Source organism: Culicoides brevitarsis, chromosome 3, assembly GCF_036172545.1.
Source record: "Culicoides brevitarsis isolate CSIRO-B50_1 chromosome 3, AGI_CSIRO_Cbre_v1, whole genome shotgun sequence".
NCBI classification, from domain to species: Eukaryota; Metazoa; Arthropoda; class Insecta; order Diptera; family Ceratopogonidae; genus Culicoides; species Culicoides brevitarsis.
Genome location: NC_087087.1, coordinates 26,947,870 through 26,968,168, shown reverse-complemented (window position 1 = coordinate 26,968,168; position 20,299 = coordinate 26,947,870). Strand labels below are relative to the sequence as shown.

The 20,299-nt window shown below is 28.8% G+C and overlaps 1 protein-coding gene across 1 annotated transcript in view; it reads right to left on the bottom strand.

The window, feature by feature from the left end:
• Window positions 1-7,865: 7,865 nt before the first annotated feature.
• Window positions 7,866-20,299, bottom strand: part of LOC134835448 (delta-sarcoglycan) — a 32,807-nt gene continuing 20,373 nt past the window's right edge. The window contains exons 3-8 of the mRNA XM_063850327.1: window positions 14,115-14,179; window positions 9,624-9,918; window positions 9,367-9,566; window positions 8,294-8,476; window positions 8,111-8,234; window positions 7,866-8,054 (exon numbers count right to left, since the gene is read on the bottom strand). Coding sequence (XP_063706397.1) covers window positions 7,866-8,054; window positions 8,111-8,234; window positions 8,294-8,476; window positions 9,367-9,566; window positions 9,624-9,918; window positions 14,115-14,179 — 1,056 coding nt within the window. The remainder of the gene's footprint in view (window positions 8,055-8,110; window positions 8,235-8,293; window positions 8,477-9,366; window positions 9,567-9,623; window positions 9,919-14,114; window positions 14,180-20,299) is intronic.

Sequence of the window (20,299 nt, the reverse complement as noted above, 5' to 3'; positions counted from 1 at the left end):
TTTTTTTTTGTTAAAAATATAGCTTTAAATTATTCCAATTAATTCAAACCAAGCATATGAATTATAAAAAAATATCAGAGCCTTACGAGTTTTGACTCAGGAAAACAGATACTGCAAGATAAGTGACATATTGGAGCAAACAGAAGTCCAGAAAAACTCCTTGGATTGAATTGAAAGACCTACAAGTTGCCTACAAGATTTTGACATCTTGTACTACATGACGATTAGACGTACAAATAGTGTCCGGTATATTAATTAATTAAAAATCAGAAGTTTTCGATGATCGACAATGGTCGAGCAATCGACTATCTGCAGCACCTGCTGCCATGAGATATTGACGTTTACGGGTTCTCAAGGCAAAGTTACTTGTGGAATTTGCGAAAAATCCTTTCATAATAAATGTTGTGAAGTGACAAAACCTCAATGTGATTTTATTACCAAGAATGATAATGTGATTTTTTATTGTGATCAATGTAAAGAGTTAGCTCTGAAATTATGTGAAATCGCTAAAGAAGTGAAAAAATGCCAGGAAGTTTTAGAAGAGCATACAAAAATAATAAGTGAACAAAATTCAAAAATCGATATACGTATATAGGATAAACCAATGAAACTCATGAAATGCACAAAATTCGTCAATTGTGATAGATTGTACTTTGCTTTGAAAAGATTCGATCAACCAAGGGTTATATCGACGAAATTAAACAGATTCAGGACAAATTGTGGGCGACGAAAATTTTATCGTCATTATCCTTTCTCTCGAAGGACTCTCAGTCCCCAGTCAGCTAAGCTAATTTCTTCAACGAACTCGAATAGAACGAAGTGCTCGATATGGGGCTGATCTGTCGCTTATCTTAAGAAAAGGGTAAAATTAAATTTTCTGGGACTGTTTAAAAGCTTAGAGAGGAAGTTTACGACTCTACAGTATAAAGTACAATAGGACTTCTTGAGAGACTCCTATAGAGAGTTGTTGTCATCTCAAGAAACAATAGATCAAGTCCAATACATTAATGTGATATCCTATCATGAACAAGACTCATTGTGGTATAAATCCTCATAAATTTTCAACAAAGTATCATTACAATACAATACAAACGTACAGACTACAAAACGTTCAAAACCCATCACTACCATCATAAACGCATCTCACATAGAAGCGAAAAAATGCCTTTTATGACATAATCTTGAAAAATAATATTCGTTATCTATTCGTTACCAAACACTCTCGTTCGTCCTCTCGTCTCTAATAAAACCTTCCATACTTACAAAAACGCTGCAATATTTCATTCTTTCTCCTCAGATGATTGCCATAAGAACTTACCGTTTACGTAATTACCGCAATAAGCTCCTTAAAGTTGTTGCAAATGTGAACTAACATTGATAACAACCTTTTTTTTGCGATGAAAGAAAAAAAGTGAACATCGCGATAAATTTAACGCCTCATAAAATTATTTATTATCGCGCGTCGATCTTTCTGAGCAAGATTCGAAATTTTATCGGAAATTTCTCAAAGTGTGTAATCAACACTAATAAATAATCATAATAATATTCGAGAGCGGTTTGTGTATCAAGTTAGATACCAATCTATAGACTCGGTAATGTTTTATTATTAATAACTTATTATCACGCAATTCACCGACCAATTTGCTGGTGAACAAGTGAAATTGTATTAGACGATAGATAAGACATGAATTAGTGCTTGTTTAAAAAGTGCCTCAAATTATACCGTACGGGAATTATTGTGTGTGCTTTTGATTTATTTTTTGATAAAAAAAAAATCACGAGGACGCCTGGTTTTTTACGCCAAAATCCGATCAAGGCCGTTGTTTTGCTTTTACGAGCGGATGATGACACATTAAGCTTAAAATTTATAGAATAAAAAATCTGTGCGAAAATTCGTTCGCGAAACATAATTAGTGATATTTCGTAGTGTAGTTGGGGCAGTCAACGTTGTTCAGCCAGACACATAAAAGTGTTGATATAAAACAATTTTGCGGTAAACCACAATCCGGCAGACCTAAATTTTCCAAAAAATAAAATGCGTGTTTTTGCAACCTGCTAGTTGCTGCAGTCCCGATAAATGCCGAAACAGAGACATGTGTTGTGATGTTAAAATAACCCCATTTACCCTGTGTGTATCTGTGGATGGATTGGATGGCAAATGCCTAATTGGGTTTGTATAATGCACACAATTTTATGTGACTTATCTACAAATTACATGCAAGCGAGGTTCCTGTGTGTCGGTCCGATGACAAAATACACAGCAAAATAAACAAATGTTTTTGGAAGTAGATATTTACATAAGTCGACCTATAAATGTGATTGTTTTTCTGGCTTTTTATTTACATTTGCTGCCCTTTTGCGAGTGTATCGATAAACAGAATTTCGAGTGTCAATTCCGATCATGTTCTGTCAACTCGACTGCATCGCAGACGTTTTTCCGATTTTGTTGCAAAAATAAAGTTTTGGTAATGTTGTCGAGGAAAGAAGATTTATTTGTAAGCTGCTTATGTGATGATATCTTGTTGTGTGGGAAATTTATTGGATGCTCAATTTAATGTTATTCCTTTTTTTCTTTTTCATTCTTGAAAATATCTTTAAGAGAATTTTAAACTTTTGCAAAAACATCATTAAAAATTCTCTTAAACTGCCCGAGCACAATAATTAAAAGCATGAAAGTCTCTAGAACTGACATGACACAATTCCTTAAAATTTCATTGTTTAAAAAAAACTTTTTTAATTAAACGCCACAACACTCATTTCATGACCATTTGTTCACTTTATTGTCTGCCCATTGCTCTTGTTCCCTTTCACTGTTTTTGTTTGTGTTGTTTTTTCAATGTAAATGTGTATCATTAAAAATAAATAAATAAATAAAAAAAAGTACGAGCAATACACAAAAGGCAAAGGTAATTATTTATTTGAAAAGTAAAAACAAACTTCTCTGATGTGCATTAATTTATTTAATAATGAGAATAAATTTTATCTGATCAGCGTTGAATTGTCTGAATAACTGCGAGGAATTTATGTCTGTCCTGTCTGCTACGCGTAGTAACACGCTAAACACATTATTTATAATTTCCTAATCCAATTAATTTCAAATTCGCTCAGACACATACACGATGAAGGTGCTAATAACGCTCCATTTTTCAATTTTCACCCCCATCACGAGGCAGGAAAAATGAAAAGTGAATAAATTTCCACCAAAAATATTTCATGCAAGACGTTTTATTCCTTTTTTTTCGCTCATATATGGGGTGTAAAAATGAAAATTAAAGTGATAAAGTAGTTTAATTTCCTTTCTAATTTCCTACTGATGCACTTTTCGCATAACTTACAACTTCTTAGCATATATTACAATAATTTATTTTTCCATGTAAGTTTTTCGTGTGTTTGGGTTCTCTCCTAAATCATCACGAAAAGAAATTTATAATCGACTTTTTTTATCAACTGTTCCTGGGATGAGAAAAAGGGATGAAATTATGAGATTTTGTTTTGAAAAATTTTGAAAAACATTTGAACTATGCAATTTTAGCAGGATTGCAAAAAAAAATTACTTAAACTTAAAAAAGACTTTACTTAAGATTAAAAAGACTTAAGTGAGTTAAACTTAAGTCAACGGAATATTTTGACTTAAGCTTAAGTCAAAAACACTTAAGTTTGACTTAAGTCAAATCAATTGACATAATTTAAATTAATATTTTTTATTTAATGAAAATCCAGAAAATGACTTTCAAGCTAATTCCAATTTATTCTTTAAAAAATTGACTTAAACTTTAACATTTTTTCGAACTTTTTGAAAAAAAAAATTTGATTCATACTTTTTATTGAAAAAAAATCGTTTTGTCTTTTTTGCGAAAAATTTTAATGAAAATTATTTTTAAATGACAGAAAGTTGAAAAGCTTATTTTTTTAAAAAATAAATAAGTTTGAATTTTTGAAAAAATTAAGAAAAAAAATTTGACAATTATGATCAAATGACATGTTTAATTAAAAAATTTTTTTTTTTTTCTTAATCAAAATCCAGAAAATGAATTTTTAACCCTAAACTTTTAATTAATTCCAATTTTCTTTTGAAATGGGACTTTAAAAAATTGACTTAAACTTTAACATTTAAAAAGTTTAAGAATAAGTTGGAATTAGCCGAAAGTCATGTTTTTGTATTTTCAATGAAATTTCGTTGAAATTTTGTGAAAAATCATACATTTTTTTTTGGTATTAAAAAAATTAAATTATGTCAATTGATTTGACTTAAGCCAAACTTATGTGTCTTTGACTTAAGCTTAAGTCAAATATTTTTGAATTAATAACTTTTTTAACCCAAAACTTTTAATTAAAAATATTTTTCATTCCAATTTTTTGCATAAAAAGTAACGATTTCAAGAAAAGTGTGAAATGTTGATTATTTAATGAATTTATATTATAATTCAATGTAAAATTATATGGCAAAAAGTTTAATAATAAAAAAAAATAATTAGGTAAATTAAATTAAAAATAAATTAATTAAAATTAAAAAATAATTATATCAATTAATTAATTAATATTAAATTAAATAATTATTTTTTTTATTTTTAATCTTTTGAAATATTTTTCAAAAAAAAAAAAATAATTTTTCTATTTTCATCCCATTATGAAAATCATAATTTAATTTGCAAAGAGAAAAATTGATACTATCTCTAACAAAAACTCGAATTCCTCGATAAAAAGGGTTTGTTTTCTTTATTCACTAGACCAGAAAATGCGATATTCCACAAATTCAATAGACTTAAATTTCGTTCTCTCTCATTTTTTGGCCAAACTCTGTGTACAAACGCAAAACATAATTAAGTCATAAGATGCTTTCGTAAATTAAATTTTACACCTGAATAGAGATATTGTTGTGATATTAATTGAAATTACTTGCTGTGTCATTGTCCGACATTTGTTGGCAAGAACTTCCTAATTGTTATCTCCCTTTTTTTCCTTCTTCCTGATATCAGCACGAGTCTTGGTCATTTCATGAAAAGAAAAGAAAAAATACCGTAAATAAGCTAATAAACCGCAAGAAAATGAAAAATTAGTAAAAAAAAGGTGTCCCGTGTTCTCTTATAATAATAAAATTATTTTAAATAAAATAAACAGGACAAAAAAAAAGACATTACCTCTAATAACCTCGTCGCAAAACCCTCTTTTATTGCATAAACTCGCATAATTGTTCGAATAAACACTCCAGTCACCGCACCAGTTTAGAATTTTTTATGATAGAATTTTATGACTAGCCAAAAAAAAATAGCGTGCTTTGTTTTCCCATTCATTATTGTTTTATTATTGTAAATAATTTCTCTCCAGAGTGGCGTAGCAGTTAATGGTGATTTAAAATTGAAATATATTGCTGTCTGTTTTTTTTCGCTCCTTTTCTATTTTTTCTTCGCGCTTTTTTGTGTTTAAAGATGCGATAAAAGGGCGACAAGAGTGTTAAGTTGTTTCAACGACCCGCGAAAAACCAACATGATTTGTTTTCTCTTGGTTTTAATTTTTTTCTTCTTCATTTTTTGTGCTAATTTAATTTTTCTTAGAATTATTTAACTCAATATTTACGAAAAAAGATAAAAAATAATTAAAAAATTTTTAAAAAAATTAAAAAAAATAAAATTTATTTTAAATAATAATTGAATATAATTAATTGTTTAAACAATTAAAAATAATAAAAATACTGAAAAAATATTTTTTTAAAAATAATAATTTTAAATAATATTAATTTTTAAATAATTAAAAATAATTAAAAAAAAACTGGAAAAATATTTTTTTAATTATTAGAATTTTTTAATATTAAAATTGAAAATTATTTTAAATAATAATTAATAAAATTTATTAAATTAATTAATTAAATATACTTAAAAAATAATAAAAACTTCAGAAATATTAAAAAAATAAGTTTTTTTTTATATAAAATATTTTTTTTAATAATAATTACCTAAAATAAATTAATTTTTAATATAGAAAATTAATAAAAAATCAAAAAACATTTTTTTTAAAATTAAATCATTTAAAATTCAATAATCTGATGAAATCCAAACTTTTAGCATTAATTTTAAAACTTTGAAAAAAATATGTAATCGGATTTTTACACCACTTTCAACAATTTCACACGTATTTAATTTTTTACAGAATCACTTTTCACGCATTTCATAATAGTAATTATATTATCACTTTTTTCCATTATTTTTTATTTACATTTTCCTCGTATAATAATATTTTTTGGATGGTCATAGAAAAATTATTATTTGTAATCGTTCCTATGAATATTATATTATAAAACGGATAAAATGTGTATGTTTCATGTGCATTTTTCATACAAAAGCGGCATTAAAATACGTTTTTCACTAGAGCATTTCATTTTTATTCATTTATATTTATCTAGAAACAGTTGTTGTTGTTTTTTCCCTCTCTTTTCATGCATATGCAACAAAAACAGGCTTAAAATGAAAATCCACATTTGTCGTCAGACGTTTTGTGTGTTTTAGTAAAATTAAATATGCTACACACTTTTTTTGTGTGTGTGTGTCTTTTATTATTTATTATTTTTTCTCGTATTTTAAAATTTATATATTGCTTTTTATTTTGCAGTTAGTAGTTGTTGCATGCAGAGATAAAATGAGAAGCGAAAACCATATGTGTCCCGAATTGTCTGACACGCAACTTTTTCGGACATTTACGCCTCTTTTCAACGTCAAAAATTTTTATTGTTATCATTAAAAATGTTTTTGAAAGGAGTTTTCCATACTTACCGGTTATCGCTTCATTCCATTGTTGATGCAGGGAGAAATTTTTCCAAGAAACAATGGAGATAATCCTTGCATTTCAGTGAAGCAAAAGAAAAGGAAAATAAGAATAACACCCATTTTATTGTTCAACTCAGTTTTTTTTATTTGTTTTAGTTTTTCTCATATTTTTATGTATTTATATATATTTTTCATATCATATAGAATTATGTCTTAAGCTTATTTCATTTTATTTTAATGTACAATACAATTTTTATTAGAGATATTCTTTTACAAAGAATTTTTGCACTAATATTTTAATTAAAATCCAATAAAAATCTAACATTTTATAAATCAACTACAATTGAAACAATGTTCAAAAATATTTATTTAAAAATTGATAAAAATTAAAAATTTTTACAAAAATTGTTTGAATTAGCGAAATGGCGATTTTCAAATTTTTAATGGTAAATTTTTGAATTGACATTTCAGAAACATTGATTAAATTGTATTTTTTTTTATTTTAATTCCATAATTAATTAACAAAAAATAAATTAATTAAAATAAATAATTTTACGTTGAAAATTTGAAAATCGCCTTTTCGCTAATTCAATTATTTTTGTAAAATTTTGAATTTGTATCGCTTTTATCTTTAAATAGACCGATTCTCTAATTATTTTTACCTTTCTTTTGGGCTTGAAAATTATTTTTTCTCTTATAGAAATTTATTAAATATTAATCTAGTAACTATTTTTCTTCCTATATAAATATTCCGATGATGATATTTTTATTGTTATTTTACTTTTTTCCGTAAGTAACAAAAATGTCTCCTATTGTAAGCTCATTTACACTTTTTTTCAGATTTTTAATACAATTTTCGACGATGAGAGTTAAATTAAAATTCAATTCAGTTTTAAAAGCACATTTTTTCCTATAGCTTATAATTTTAGTGAGTTGCCTAAAATTTTTCATTCGCTCTACATAAGAATCTGTTTCAATTTCAAAGAGGACACGAGATAGATAAAATTGTGATGAAAAGGATAAAAATCAACAAACCAATTTAGTTTCATAGATTTTTCATCGTAATAACTAGATAAAGGCTTCTTATGATACTTTAACGAGTTGGTATTATCTGCAAACATCTGAATCGCCAGTGGCGCAAATACCTGTTGGTGCGGCAATGAAAAGTTTGCCGTTCGCACATGCACAGAGTTGATACACTTGTGGGGATGTCGATGTCGCGGAGAGATAACTTGGTGCATGTGGTTGTGCAATCTTGAGATTTGGGAGGTTAATGTTGGCGGCATCGAGACGGACCTGAGAAAAATTTTGTTTTTTTAAGATTTCGAGAGAGTAGGTAGAGGAAAACTTACACTTCCGCTCTTGGAGTTCAACTTGAGATCATCTAAACTTATTGCTTGAATACTACCAGCCATGGATTGTATAAAAATTTCCTGAGATGATTTCATCTCGAGAGAACGGGTGGGTGATTCGAGTCTAAGGAAAGATGAGTTTTGAACAATTTTTTGAAAAAATTTTAAAAAAATTAAACTCACTTCAAATCCTTTCCAGCTTCGGACCGTATCAAGGGTGTCTGAATGGAGTCTTTGAAGATTATTCCGCCGTCACCTTCGACTTTGAGGGCATGAGCTCCAACGGTGACTGCATTTTTGTTCACCGAAAAGAGACTATTGCCATGTGTGTCGCTCACGCGGAAGGAATGAGCATCAACTTCGAATCTAAAACGAAATATTTATTAAGGAAATAATTTTTTGGGTAAGTTTTGATTTTTTTGTGTAAGATAAACTAAAATAAATGTTTTAAATAAGTAAAATTGGTTTCAGAAGGGGTTCAGAAGTCAAAAAAGGGTCCACATTATACCCAACCTTAAAAATATTTGAATTGACAAATCTAGACCCTTTAGCCATTGAATCAGTTCAACGTGGTTTGCAACTTTGTTAGAAGGCTGATATTATAGAAGAAAACTCTTCCAAGAATGGTCAACTTTTTACGAAAATACCAAAGGCTTAAAACAATCTAAAAGATTTATTCGGGGTTTTAGCCAGGAACGTACAAATGAGTTACTAACTATGACGAAGGAGCAAATAAGATGGATTGTAGGGTTTTTCACAGGACATGGAAAGTTTCGTTACCACCTAAAACGAATGAAAATCGTAAATGATGAGCTTTGCAGATACTGTCAACAGGAAAAAGAAACAGCAGAACACTTGGTATGCGATTGTATAGAACTCTGTGGAAACTTAAAGGACATCGGCTTAGAAAAATTTATAAGTTTTTGAATGAAATTGGACTGACTGACTGAGGTAAAAGGACAGGTGTAGCTCATAAGATCTACACCTGAGCATGCTATGACATTTTGATCACAATAGGTCTTCGGACCGCGGTGATGCATCCTCAAACCTAACCTAACCTAACTTCTTCTCAGCATTTGGCTGCTAATTCAAACTTCCATGATTAAAGAAGATGTCAAAGTTGATGAGGATGTTTATGCTGGTGATATTAAATATGAAGTTGATGATTTTTGAAACAGATAATTTGATCCAGTTCTTTGATATAATTCAGATAATCCTCCAGAAAGACAAAAAAATGTACAATCTATTTTCCTTACCTATCATGTCCTATAAACAATCGATTCTCCACCAATCCCTCATCCGTCCTCGTATTTATCGTGAAATTACGGAAAGATTCTATCGTGATTGGTTGATATTGTCGCGCCTTAATTTTGGAAGCCCTTAACGTGTCCATCACCATGGATTGTCCGTTCAATTGAATCCCGCCTGGAATCATCTTGAGATGTCCCATGCCATCCTACAAAATGAGACAAAATCAAAAATCTGACACACAAATTAAATGTCACCTAATTACCGATGAGAATTCCATAACCTTAAGTATCCACAACGTAAGTGCTAAATTTATCGTAATTAATATCGCTAATATTAACACAAGGGCATAGAGACATTTTTTGCGCCATCCATAGAAAGTGAGATGACTCGTGATATTACGGCGAGTCGATGATGTCGTGCGACCATTTGATTTATTGTTATTACTACTGTGTGTGGTTCGGTCTCGTTGTTTTTGGTGACCCATAGTTTTCGATTGATTTGCTGCTCCTGATGTCGTGGCTGTTGATGTCTCCTGCGAGGTAGACGGATTTGGTTCACTACACGAGAAAAAAAAAACAATCAAAATTTATCAGTGATGGCTCATAATTTAGCGTATATTTTGTCACCCATTCACACAAACACACACTTGACACGACCCGAGAGTCTATTAAACTTTTTTATGCAATTTTTTTCTCATTGATTGTAGGTTGACCACAAGCAACATATTTTTTCTTATAACGTTCGAAGTTGCAATGAATAAAGGCAAAGCAGTCTATCCAATAACAGCAACAACAAAAATCGACGACGATAAATTTTAAAAAATTCAAAATTTACATGTCCCTTGTGGCTACAATCACCATTCAACTGCTGGTTGGTTATGCAAACTCAAAGCAATATTGTGCACTTTTTTAAAAGCATTTTAAAGAATTCTGACGAATTTTGCTCTTTTTGATGTCTATCCTTCGTGAGGAAAAGTAAAAGGTAATTTTTTAAAAAATAGTAAAATATTTAAACTTTAAAAAACAAAAATTTAAAATTAACAAAATTTTGTAAAATAAATAATTTTTGAATTTTCAACGAAATTTTACAAGAATCAATATTTAAAAAAAATTAATAAAAAATATTTTTTTAAAGTCAGCTTTGATTTTAAAATAATTTGTTAAAAATTTTTTAAAAATATTTTTAAATAAGCTTCGAGTTTAATACTAAAAATTTAAATTTTTCAAACAAAGATATCTAAAATTTTGTAATTTTTCGAATAAAGGTCAAAATTCATTATTTTTACATTTTTCAAAATTCTTTAAAAATTTATTTTTTTGCTTTTGGAATTTAATTTTTTTTTTCTAAAAATTTAAAATAATTTGTAAAAAAATATTTTTTTGTTAAATAAAGCTCGAATTTAAAATTAAAATTTGAAACTTTTTAAACAAAGATATCTAAAACTTTGAAAATTTCCAAACAGAGCTCAAAAATTATAATTTTGAAATTTTTTGTAAATCTTTTAAAATTTCATTTTTTGCTTTTAGACTTTTTTATAACTAAAAATTTAAAATAATTTTTAAAGTTTTTTAATTAAATTTTTAAAAAATTGACTAATTTAATAATTTTTTAAATTTTTTTTAAGGTTGAAAGAATTTTCAAAAATTCATAGAATTAAAAAAAAATGAAAATAGAAAATGAAATTGAAATGCGACTACATTTCTCGTTAAGTTGAAAATTTTCATAGTTCGTTTCATTTAATACTTTTTTCCCATCGCAGCGCACGCAACACATGATGACAACAACACACAAACCGAAACATAACAGAAACTTTCAAATATTTTCCGCAATACACTTCCGATGTTCATATATATATTTTTTCTGCCTTTCATTTCTAAGCAACATCATATCCACCTAAGAGACAAGAAGAGGAAAAAACTGTTTTTGTTTGCTTTATCAACTCGCAATTCCGAGTTTATTGTGCATAAAATGCAAAATTCCTGCGAAACTTGGCCCCAAATCTAATCACAATATGGATTTGTTAATGAAAACAGTCATTTTTGGCAAACAATTGACGTTGATTATGATTGAAATATATGGTCGTCGTGTGTGTGTGTGCCAAACTCAACATATCGTGCCTCGCCGGAAATATCCACGCGGTTTTTTCGACAGTTGCGTGATTTCCATTGTTTCTCGTTCATCAGGCTATCCGGGACCGAATTATGAATTCTTTTAGGTAAACAAAAAAAAAAAAATATAATTCTGACGAAATTCTACAAATTTATAGATTAGGAGGGCGTTGCGTTAAATTTTAAGTGCATGAAAAACACATTAGTTGAGTCAATATTGGAACATGTCTCATACTCTTTGCCGCTCTTCACACCATTAAATATCCTTAAACAAACATTGTCGCGCTCAATTTATATTTTCCGAAAATGCAAATATTGCAAATCTGCCACACACACACAGAGCAACGATGATGATCAGATAAACGACGCACGGAAAATTATCGTTTTTGTCTATTTCCTTCTGCTTGTTTCACCCGAAAAAGTTACGTGTACGCTACATCGCTTAATTAGAATTAATTAACAAGATTAATGATAGACGGCGTGCGATGGTTGCTGCCAATATATTCATAAAATACGTGATCATGAAATTTATTTAAAGATTTATCGGTGCCTGTTTTATGAATATGAATTTATTATCTCGTCCTTTTTTTCCCATTGAAACAGGAATTTTTTTTCACAAAACAAAAAAAAGGAGACAGAATCGAGGTGAAAAATACATGTGAGGTTAATCTGACACGATGACCTGAACCAACAACGTTTTCCGTATCACATAAAAGGTGATGTGAGAGTTCATTTAGGTCGACAAAGTGCGTGTGATAAAACAAACATTGACCAACTGTGTCTTTGATTTGTTCGCTTTTGAGGTGTCAAGTAAGTTAAAGGAAGTCTCAGCAGCACGAGAGGATTAAAGGAGATAATTATGTGCTACTACTGAATGACAAGTAGGAGGAAAGGTGAGTATTTTTTATTGAGTTTAAATTTTTTTCAGGTTCATCAAGAATCAATTTCATCAATTATGGGATAAAACTAATAAAGTTGGGAGTAGGGAATAATCCTCTTTTTCGAGAGCGACAGAACTAGGACACGAGAAGAAGATCTGAACAATCCCGAACAAACTACTCTCGGCATAGTATTTTCCATGAAGGTTTAAACTTCTTTAACAAACTTCCTGCGAATATCCGACGAACTGAGAATGTTGTCCATTTCAAAGCTGAACTAAAGAAAATCTTAACAAACGACTACTGATCTGTGGATTGTCTTTTTGTCCCTTAAATTAAGATAGCTTTGAGTATGAATTTAAGTCAAAACTTCAAATTTTCGTTCTGATTTTAGTATTTTACTTAAAATCTATTTAAATTAATTTAAACTAAGCATATTAACTTAACGAATTTACTTTTTGTCAAAGAAAATCCAAGATCAAACAATCTTTACCTTTAAGTAAACAGATACCTTTTTAGAATTTTTTCGAGTTTTAGTTTTTTAGTGATTTTAAGTTATTATGAGTTTATCGGAATTATTTTTTTTATATTCTTCCGACTTTATAATTTTCACTAAAACTTATTTTTTTAATTCAAATGATTTTTTTTAAAATAGCTTTTTTTAAATATTTTAATCGATGTAGAAAAAAATCTTAAGGGTCAAAAATTAAATAAATTTCACGGTTCAACAAATTATTTCAAAAAATTCTTAACAATTCTGAAACCTATTGGAGTTGATAGAGGACTAAAAAATATTCGATACGTATTTTTTTTTGTTTGGCTGTAGCAGGTCAAATTATTTATTTATGAATTTTTGAAAATTTTGAAGGAGAGTCAATTTGCTCCTCATGTCATTTCGATTTTTTTTTAAAGTTTTCAAATTTTTTGATTAGAATGTGCTTATTTATGCTTCTAATAATTATTTGAGTTGTATTTGATAATTTTTTATAAGAAATTCAAAGCTTTTCAAAAAAAGTTTATTTTAATTAATAAATTTAATTAATTTAATTTAATTTAATTAATTAATAATTAATTTTAACAATTTTCGGCTTTTCTCTAAATCTCACTAATTTCTTTTTTAAAAGTGCTTGAAATGGCTCAAATAATTATTTGAAGTATAAATGAGCACAATCCAATCAAAAAATTTGAAAAATTTGACAAAAATCGAGATAACACGAGGAGCAAAATAAACCTTTTTTAAAATTTTCAAAAATTCATAAAAAAAATAATTTGACCTACTACAGCCAAACAAAAAAATACGTATCAAATATTTTTTTAGTCCTTTATCAACTGCAATGGGTTTCAGAATTGTTAAGAATTTTTTTAAATAATTTGTTGGACCGTGTTTTTCATGAAAATTTCAAAAGAAAATTAGCCTCAGATTTTACTCTGCAAATCTTCAAACGTCTGACACTTCAAACAAACAATTTCTTCATTAAATCTTGTTTAAATTGGCTTTAAATCCATTACAATTCTGTTTCATTATTATTTATTGTTATTGTCTTTGCAATTTAACACAAAACATTTAACAAAAAACACTCGGCACGAGACCGGAAGACTTGTCACTCAAACAACATTTAGAACAAACCTATTTTTAAACGCAAAAATCTCCGCGTCGCACTTCATTATGAATAAATAATAATATTTTCCGCGTACGAAAATGCGTTTGGTATTTTTAGACACAGATACACACAAATGAGACTTTGAAAAGGTAGGCAAAACACTTACTTCAATCTGTCAGTCGTGCTTGTACTTGTGCCTGGTTGCTCATCATTTCCATTCGAGTCGTTTTCCTGCAATGAAAGAAATGTGAAAAATAATCAGTGGAAATTATCAAAATTGCCCATTTTGACAAAAACTCTCAAATATTAAATGAAATCTTACCCGAAAAAGATTTCGAACACGCTCCCCGAGTTTCAAACCTCGTAATCTATCTTTAAACCCCATGACAATGTCCAGAGTAAATTGTTAAGTAACAAAACAATTATTTCGTGTTACTAAACAGATAATTATTTTTTTTTTGTTTATTTAAAAACGCGCCGCAGGTAGTAAATACTCATTCACTCTTCTTGTGAGTGAAGTGTTTATTATTTGTAAAAAAAATTAAATTCTTTATAAAAATAGATTTTTTTTTTGTATTCTACACAAATCTATGTGAGACGTTTTTTTTGTACACAACGACACAAGTCTAAATTATTTCCATCTGTTCGAAAAAAAAATCCATAAAATTTTTAATGTTTTTCTAAATATTTTCAACTCTTTCGTGTAACAACAAAACAAAGACCCGACGACACAACAAAGGAAGTATTTTTGCGACCTTTCAACAAAAAAATCACTTCACACTCGGAAATAATTATTATTACGCAAAGATGTGATTTGTTCAAGAAATCGTCCGAAACTGAAAGAAGAAAAATATTTTCTCAGTTTCGGTCGACTCTATGTGTCGTGTCTATGTGTGTGTCTCCGTTAATGATTGTCGCTGTTTGTTGTCGTCGGGAACTATGCGAAGTGTATTCATAAAAAAAAATAATAATAAAAAGATTATATTTATTTTTGGGTTAAAAATTATTTTTTGTTTGTTTGTGTTTTAGGGAGACAAACGAGAGAAACGAGCAGAAAAGTGTAAATAACGATGCAACCACAAAGATGAATGACACGCTCAAAGAGAGAAACCGAACTGCATGGTAACTATTTTAACTAACCGCGTTACCTGCCTGTCTGCCCTTTATTAAATATTTTAAATAAACTTGCGGCTGTTTTGTGGAAACCTGTAACTTTATCCTTTTCAATAGTTCCGTACATTGTTCGCTCAAAACAATAACCGCTGAAAGAAATTCAGGGAAATTTTAATAGCCACAAGCGAAAATTTTTAACTTTGTGACGTTAAATGTTTCATAAAGTGACACGGTTTTACGAAGCATGGAAAAAATTTTGGTTTGTAACTTTACTTTTTTTTATAAAAAAAAAAAATATTATTTTTTAATAAATTTTTTTTTGTAGGTAAAATTGATGTGAGTCTATGTTAAAGATTAGACAAAAAAGTGCAGTAATTGGTAAGATATTTTAGTGATTACCGTAATGAAGATTTTTATGGAAAAAAATCCGTTACAAATTCAAAAAATGCTAATAAATTAATGGAACATCAATTTTGAAGTTAGGCAAGTACAATTCCAAAAAATGTTTCACATGTCCTCCCTCCTAACTATTTCCGAAAATCTAAGGAGGGAATAATGGAATAATGATATTGGTTTTGAAATATTTTTACCTTCAAAACATACGAAAAATGAAAAAAATTATCAAAAATTGGTTGCAATCTATAAATTTAGACTAATTTTCACAGAAAAAAAATTAAAAAAATTATAATTTGGAATTTGCCAAAAAATTTTAAATTTCAAAAAAGTCGTTAAAATTTTTTTTTAAATTTAAAAAAAAAAATTTGTTTCCAAAATTGTCCAAATGTTAAAATAATAGATTTAAAATGACTTTAAAGCACACAATTGAATATTAAAACTCTTTAAAAATAGTGAAAAAGATGGAAAAATAATTAAAATCATTGTTTTCCATTATCATTATTCATTACTCCCACCTCCTTACTTTTTAAGGTTCAAAATAATGTGAAACATTTTTTGAAATTGTACTTGCCTTAATAGAACAATATTTTTTCATTAATGTTTGATTTTTTTTTTGCAATTATTTAGACAAATTTTAAATTATTTTTCATAAAATTAAAAAATAAATTTATATAAAATCATTAAAATAATTCATTCTCAAAAATTTTGTTAAAAATATTGAAAAATTGCAAAATTTCGTTAAAAATTCAAAAGTTTTACGTAAAAATGTTAATAGAACGAATTTTAAAACCTATTTTTGTTAATAGAACGTATTATTTTTTTCCATAAGAATTATTTACATTACGGTAATTCTAATCATGAAAATTTTTAAAATAAGGATTTAATGCTATAAAATACCGAAAACAGCCTTAAACGTAACCTAAAGACACAGAAAAAATACATGATCCAAAACATACCCACAGAGTTCATTATTTCATCGAAAAAAATATAGCATCAGATTTTTAACTGTTTTGTGTTAGTTAGGCCTAAAGTAGTCCAAAAAACCTAAATTAAAAATTCTGGAACAAGCTTTTGAGATTTTAGACATTTTTAGTGGGTTTGGGGGCTTTCAAGTACCTCTTTGGCATACCCAACTAAACTGAAAGTACTTAAAGAAACTGAAGCTCCAGAAATTTAAATTGAGGTTTTTTCGTTTATATACTTTAATCTTAACTGACACAAAACCATTAAATAACACCGTCCAACAAATTTTTTTGTGAAAAATTTAAAAAAGGTTTATTTTGCTCCTCATGGCATCTTGATTTTGGTCAAAGTTTTCAAATTTTTTGATTAGAATGTCCTTATTTATGCTTCTAATAATTATTTAAGTTGTTTTTGATAATTTTTTATAAGAAATTCGAAGCTTTTCAAAAAACGTTTATTTTAATTTTAATTATTTAATTAATTAATTTTGACATTTTTCAGCTTTTCTCTAAATCTCCCCGATTTCTTTTCCAAAAGTGCCTGAAATGGCTCAAATAATTATTAAAAACACAAACAAGCACAATCCAATTAAAAAATTTGGCAAAAATCGAGATGCCATGAGGAGCAAAATACTTAAACCTTTTTTAAATTTTTCAAAAATTCATAAAAAAATAATTTGACCTGCTACAGCCAAACGAAAAAATACGTATCGAATATTTTTTAGTCCTCTATCAACTCCAATAGGTTTCAGAATTGTTAAAAATTTTTTGAAATAATTTGTTGGACCGTGTAATCTAATTTTATATTTTTTTCGATGAAATGACGACTCATGAAAACGCAAAAAAATGTAAAAATAACATTTTTTGTTAGAAAATCTTCTTATATGATTCCCTTTTATCATCACGAACCACCTGTAGTTTCTCATTAAACTTGTACTCGCATGCAATATTAAACGATTATAAATGCATTTCCTATCAATAAATAACTTTCCCACAAACACATGAATAATATTTATGAAAGCCATCGTAGAGCTACGTGTTCACGTGAAAGTGTGTCATGTTGCCACAAAATGTGCAGAACTTCAATAAACTTTGTGGAAACAAAATTTAATCAATTATTTGTAAATAGCTCTTAAGCCAACTAACTGAAAATACTTTGAATCATCACCATCACGCCACATTACCTCAAAATATTAACAATAAAAATGATTTTCGTTTATTGCTTAATGTTCTGTGTTACGTCGTCGCGTGAATCTCAAATCTCACAAATAACATAAAATAACAATAAAATTATAACGATTTCTTCAAGCAAAAAGATAATTTCTTGTAACCACATAAGAAAAAGGATTGAAATCAGGATTTGTTCCCTTGGGAACGACCGACCTCAATATAGTATCCGAAGAAGATGACTTTAATAAAATTTGATAGTTTCTTCAAAATGACTCGAATTTCATAAAGGAGCAGCTTAGCAAACATAAAAGTTGATAATCTCAAGTAATTGCAATACAAAACTTTTCGATGCATGATTTATTTATTTGTTTACATCCTGAAGTGATAATAACACTTTGTATGTAACAAAATCTCTTTTGCTCGAGAAATGACGAGACTTTATGAATGTTTGATGTTGCCTCAAAGATTTCCCAAAAATATCTCATACATTTTACTATCTGAATGGAAAATTTTATGTGCGATTAATATTTTAGTCACATCAAAGTTGTAACAGTTTGCCAAGATGATGAGACAGCAACCATGACAAAAAAGGAAGACGATTAAATGCAGGCAGGTGGCCTTGATGAGCTGTATGCCTGCGTGTCTGTCACGGCGGAGGATAATTAGCCTTGAAAAAATTGAGACGGAAAAGTAACTATGTGTAGGGAAGTGTAATTAGGAGGAAGACCTATTTTTTGTTTACTCGACGAAAAACTAAAAGTACCAACAGATGTCTAGTCTGCAAGAAAAATTTACATGAAAAGTTTTTGTTTGTGTAGGTTTTTAACCTTCTGACCATTTTTTTTTGTCTCATTTGATGATAGGAGTTGTATGATTTTCTCACCTTTAAAGCATGAAAAGTTTAAAGACAAAAAAAAATTTTTTTTTATACTTCAAAAAACTTAAATTAAAAACACACTTTGTCGCGACGCCGATAACTTTAGCAGAAGAACTTTCAGATTGAATCGCTCAGGGCTCAAAAACGCTCTCCTCGTAAAATTTGGAGACGAAGTATGGAGGCCGAAATTCGAACAATTGATCGTAATCTCACCATGCGATCCATCGCAACGTTGGTAACGAACCGCCAAAACTGGAGGGAAATCACCGCGACCCTATGCTACTGAAAAGGGGTGAAAAGGAATTAAGTCAAGTAATTCAAAAAAATATTTGTTCGTTTTAAAAGTCTACCGTAAGTTTCAGAATTTTACGATTGACTAATGCTTTAGTACTTAAAAAAATGGGTTCAGGATGAAAATTATAATGAAAAGATACAAATAATTTGTTTAAATATTAATTTTCTTGAAAAGTGTACTCTAAACAAATTTCAGAACCTTTTAAAAAAATGATTCAGTCTCAAACTTATTTATGGAGCTATTTATAGTCTTAACTTCAATTCGAGCCATCATCTTACTTTTAGGAACAACATTACATTTTAGGTTTCGGTTCTAGACTCAAAATCATGAAAAAACTTTTCTGACTCCAATCGTGCTAAGAACTTACTAAGATCTTTTAGAAACCCTTTGGGACCTTCTTGTAAAGCTGAGTGAATTTTGATAGCATCTGTTTAGATTAAAAAGATCCAATCCTCACCCTATGGGGAAAAAGGGATCAAATTAACTCCTTAAGAGATAAATTTACCCCTTTAGGATTAACCCATCCAAAAGCGGATAAATTTATCACTTAAGGGGCCAAACTAATCTCTTAAGCGGTCAAATTTACCGTTTAAGGCTGGTTTAAGGGGTTAATTTATCTCTTATGGAGTTAATTTGATCCCTTTTTCGCTTATAGGGCTGCGCTCAATGAAGAAGCTTACGATTCCACAGTATGAAGTAGAATAGGATTCTTGAGAGACCGCAGTACGAGCCATTTTAGACCTTACAGTAACCTACAGCTTAGTCACGAACGATTGAAATGTTTTCAATAAGGTTTAAGGGGCTTAATTAGGCGAAGGATAACTCTCAACTTAGGATCTCAAGATATTTTGGATCGACAAAGAAATTTTGATAATTCATAGATCATCTTTGCTCAAGTTGAATTCAAATCTTCGAAGTCTTCGAATGAGAGACAAGACGTAAAGTAAAAAAAAAACTATTGATAATTTTATCACCCCTAACCCTCGTCTGTCTTTAATGTCTTGCACGAATCTTTTCAGACACCAAACTAATAGTTAAAGTAGTTTGTTTTATAAACTCCTATAATTCTTCCTCATACACCAACAACCAACATTCACGTGAGTAAGACAAAGTCAAGTCAAGCCCAAAAGTAAGTAAAATATTGTTTTTTACTCTTTTCCTGCAACTCCATAATAAGCTTTGCAAAAACTTTTTTTGACAACAACTTGGGTTTTAAAAACTACTTAGACACATTTTGTTTACATTTTTGGTGTAAATCTCCTTACTTCTCTACCTTCAGCTGTCTTATAATATGAAAGAGATTCAACAATTTATCTCGACTTTTCTGGGGGATATTTTAAAAACAACATTTGCCACAATCAAAATTTATTTACTGCATTGCGATTTACCAAGCGACGAAAAAAAAAAACGAGGAGGCGACACATTTTCCGGATATATTTCTCTCGAAAATGTCCAAAGAATTCTCTGATTTATATGATTTTGATTTGGTTTGTCTTTCCACGTACATTCCGTTGGAGAGAGACAGAAAAATAATTTAA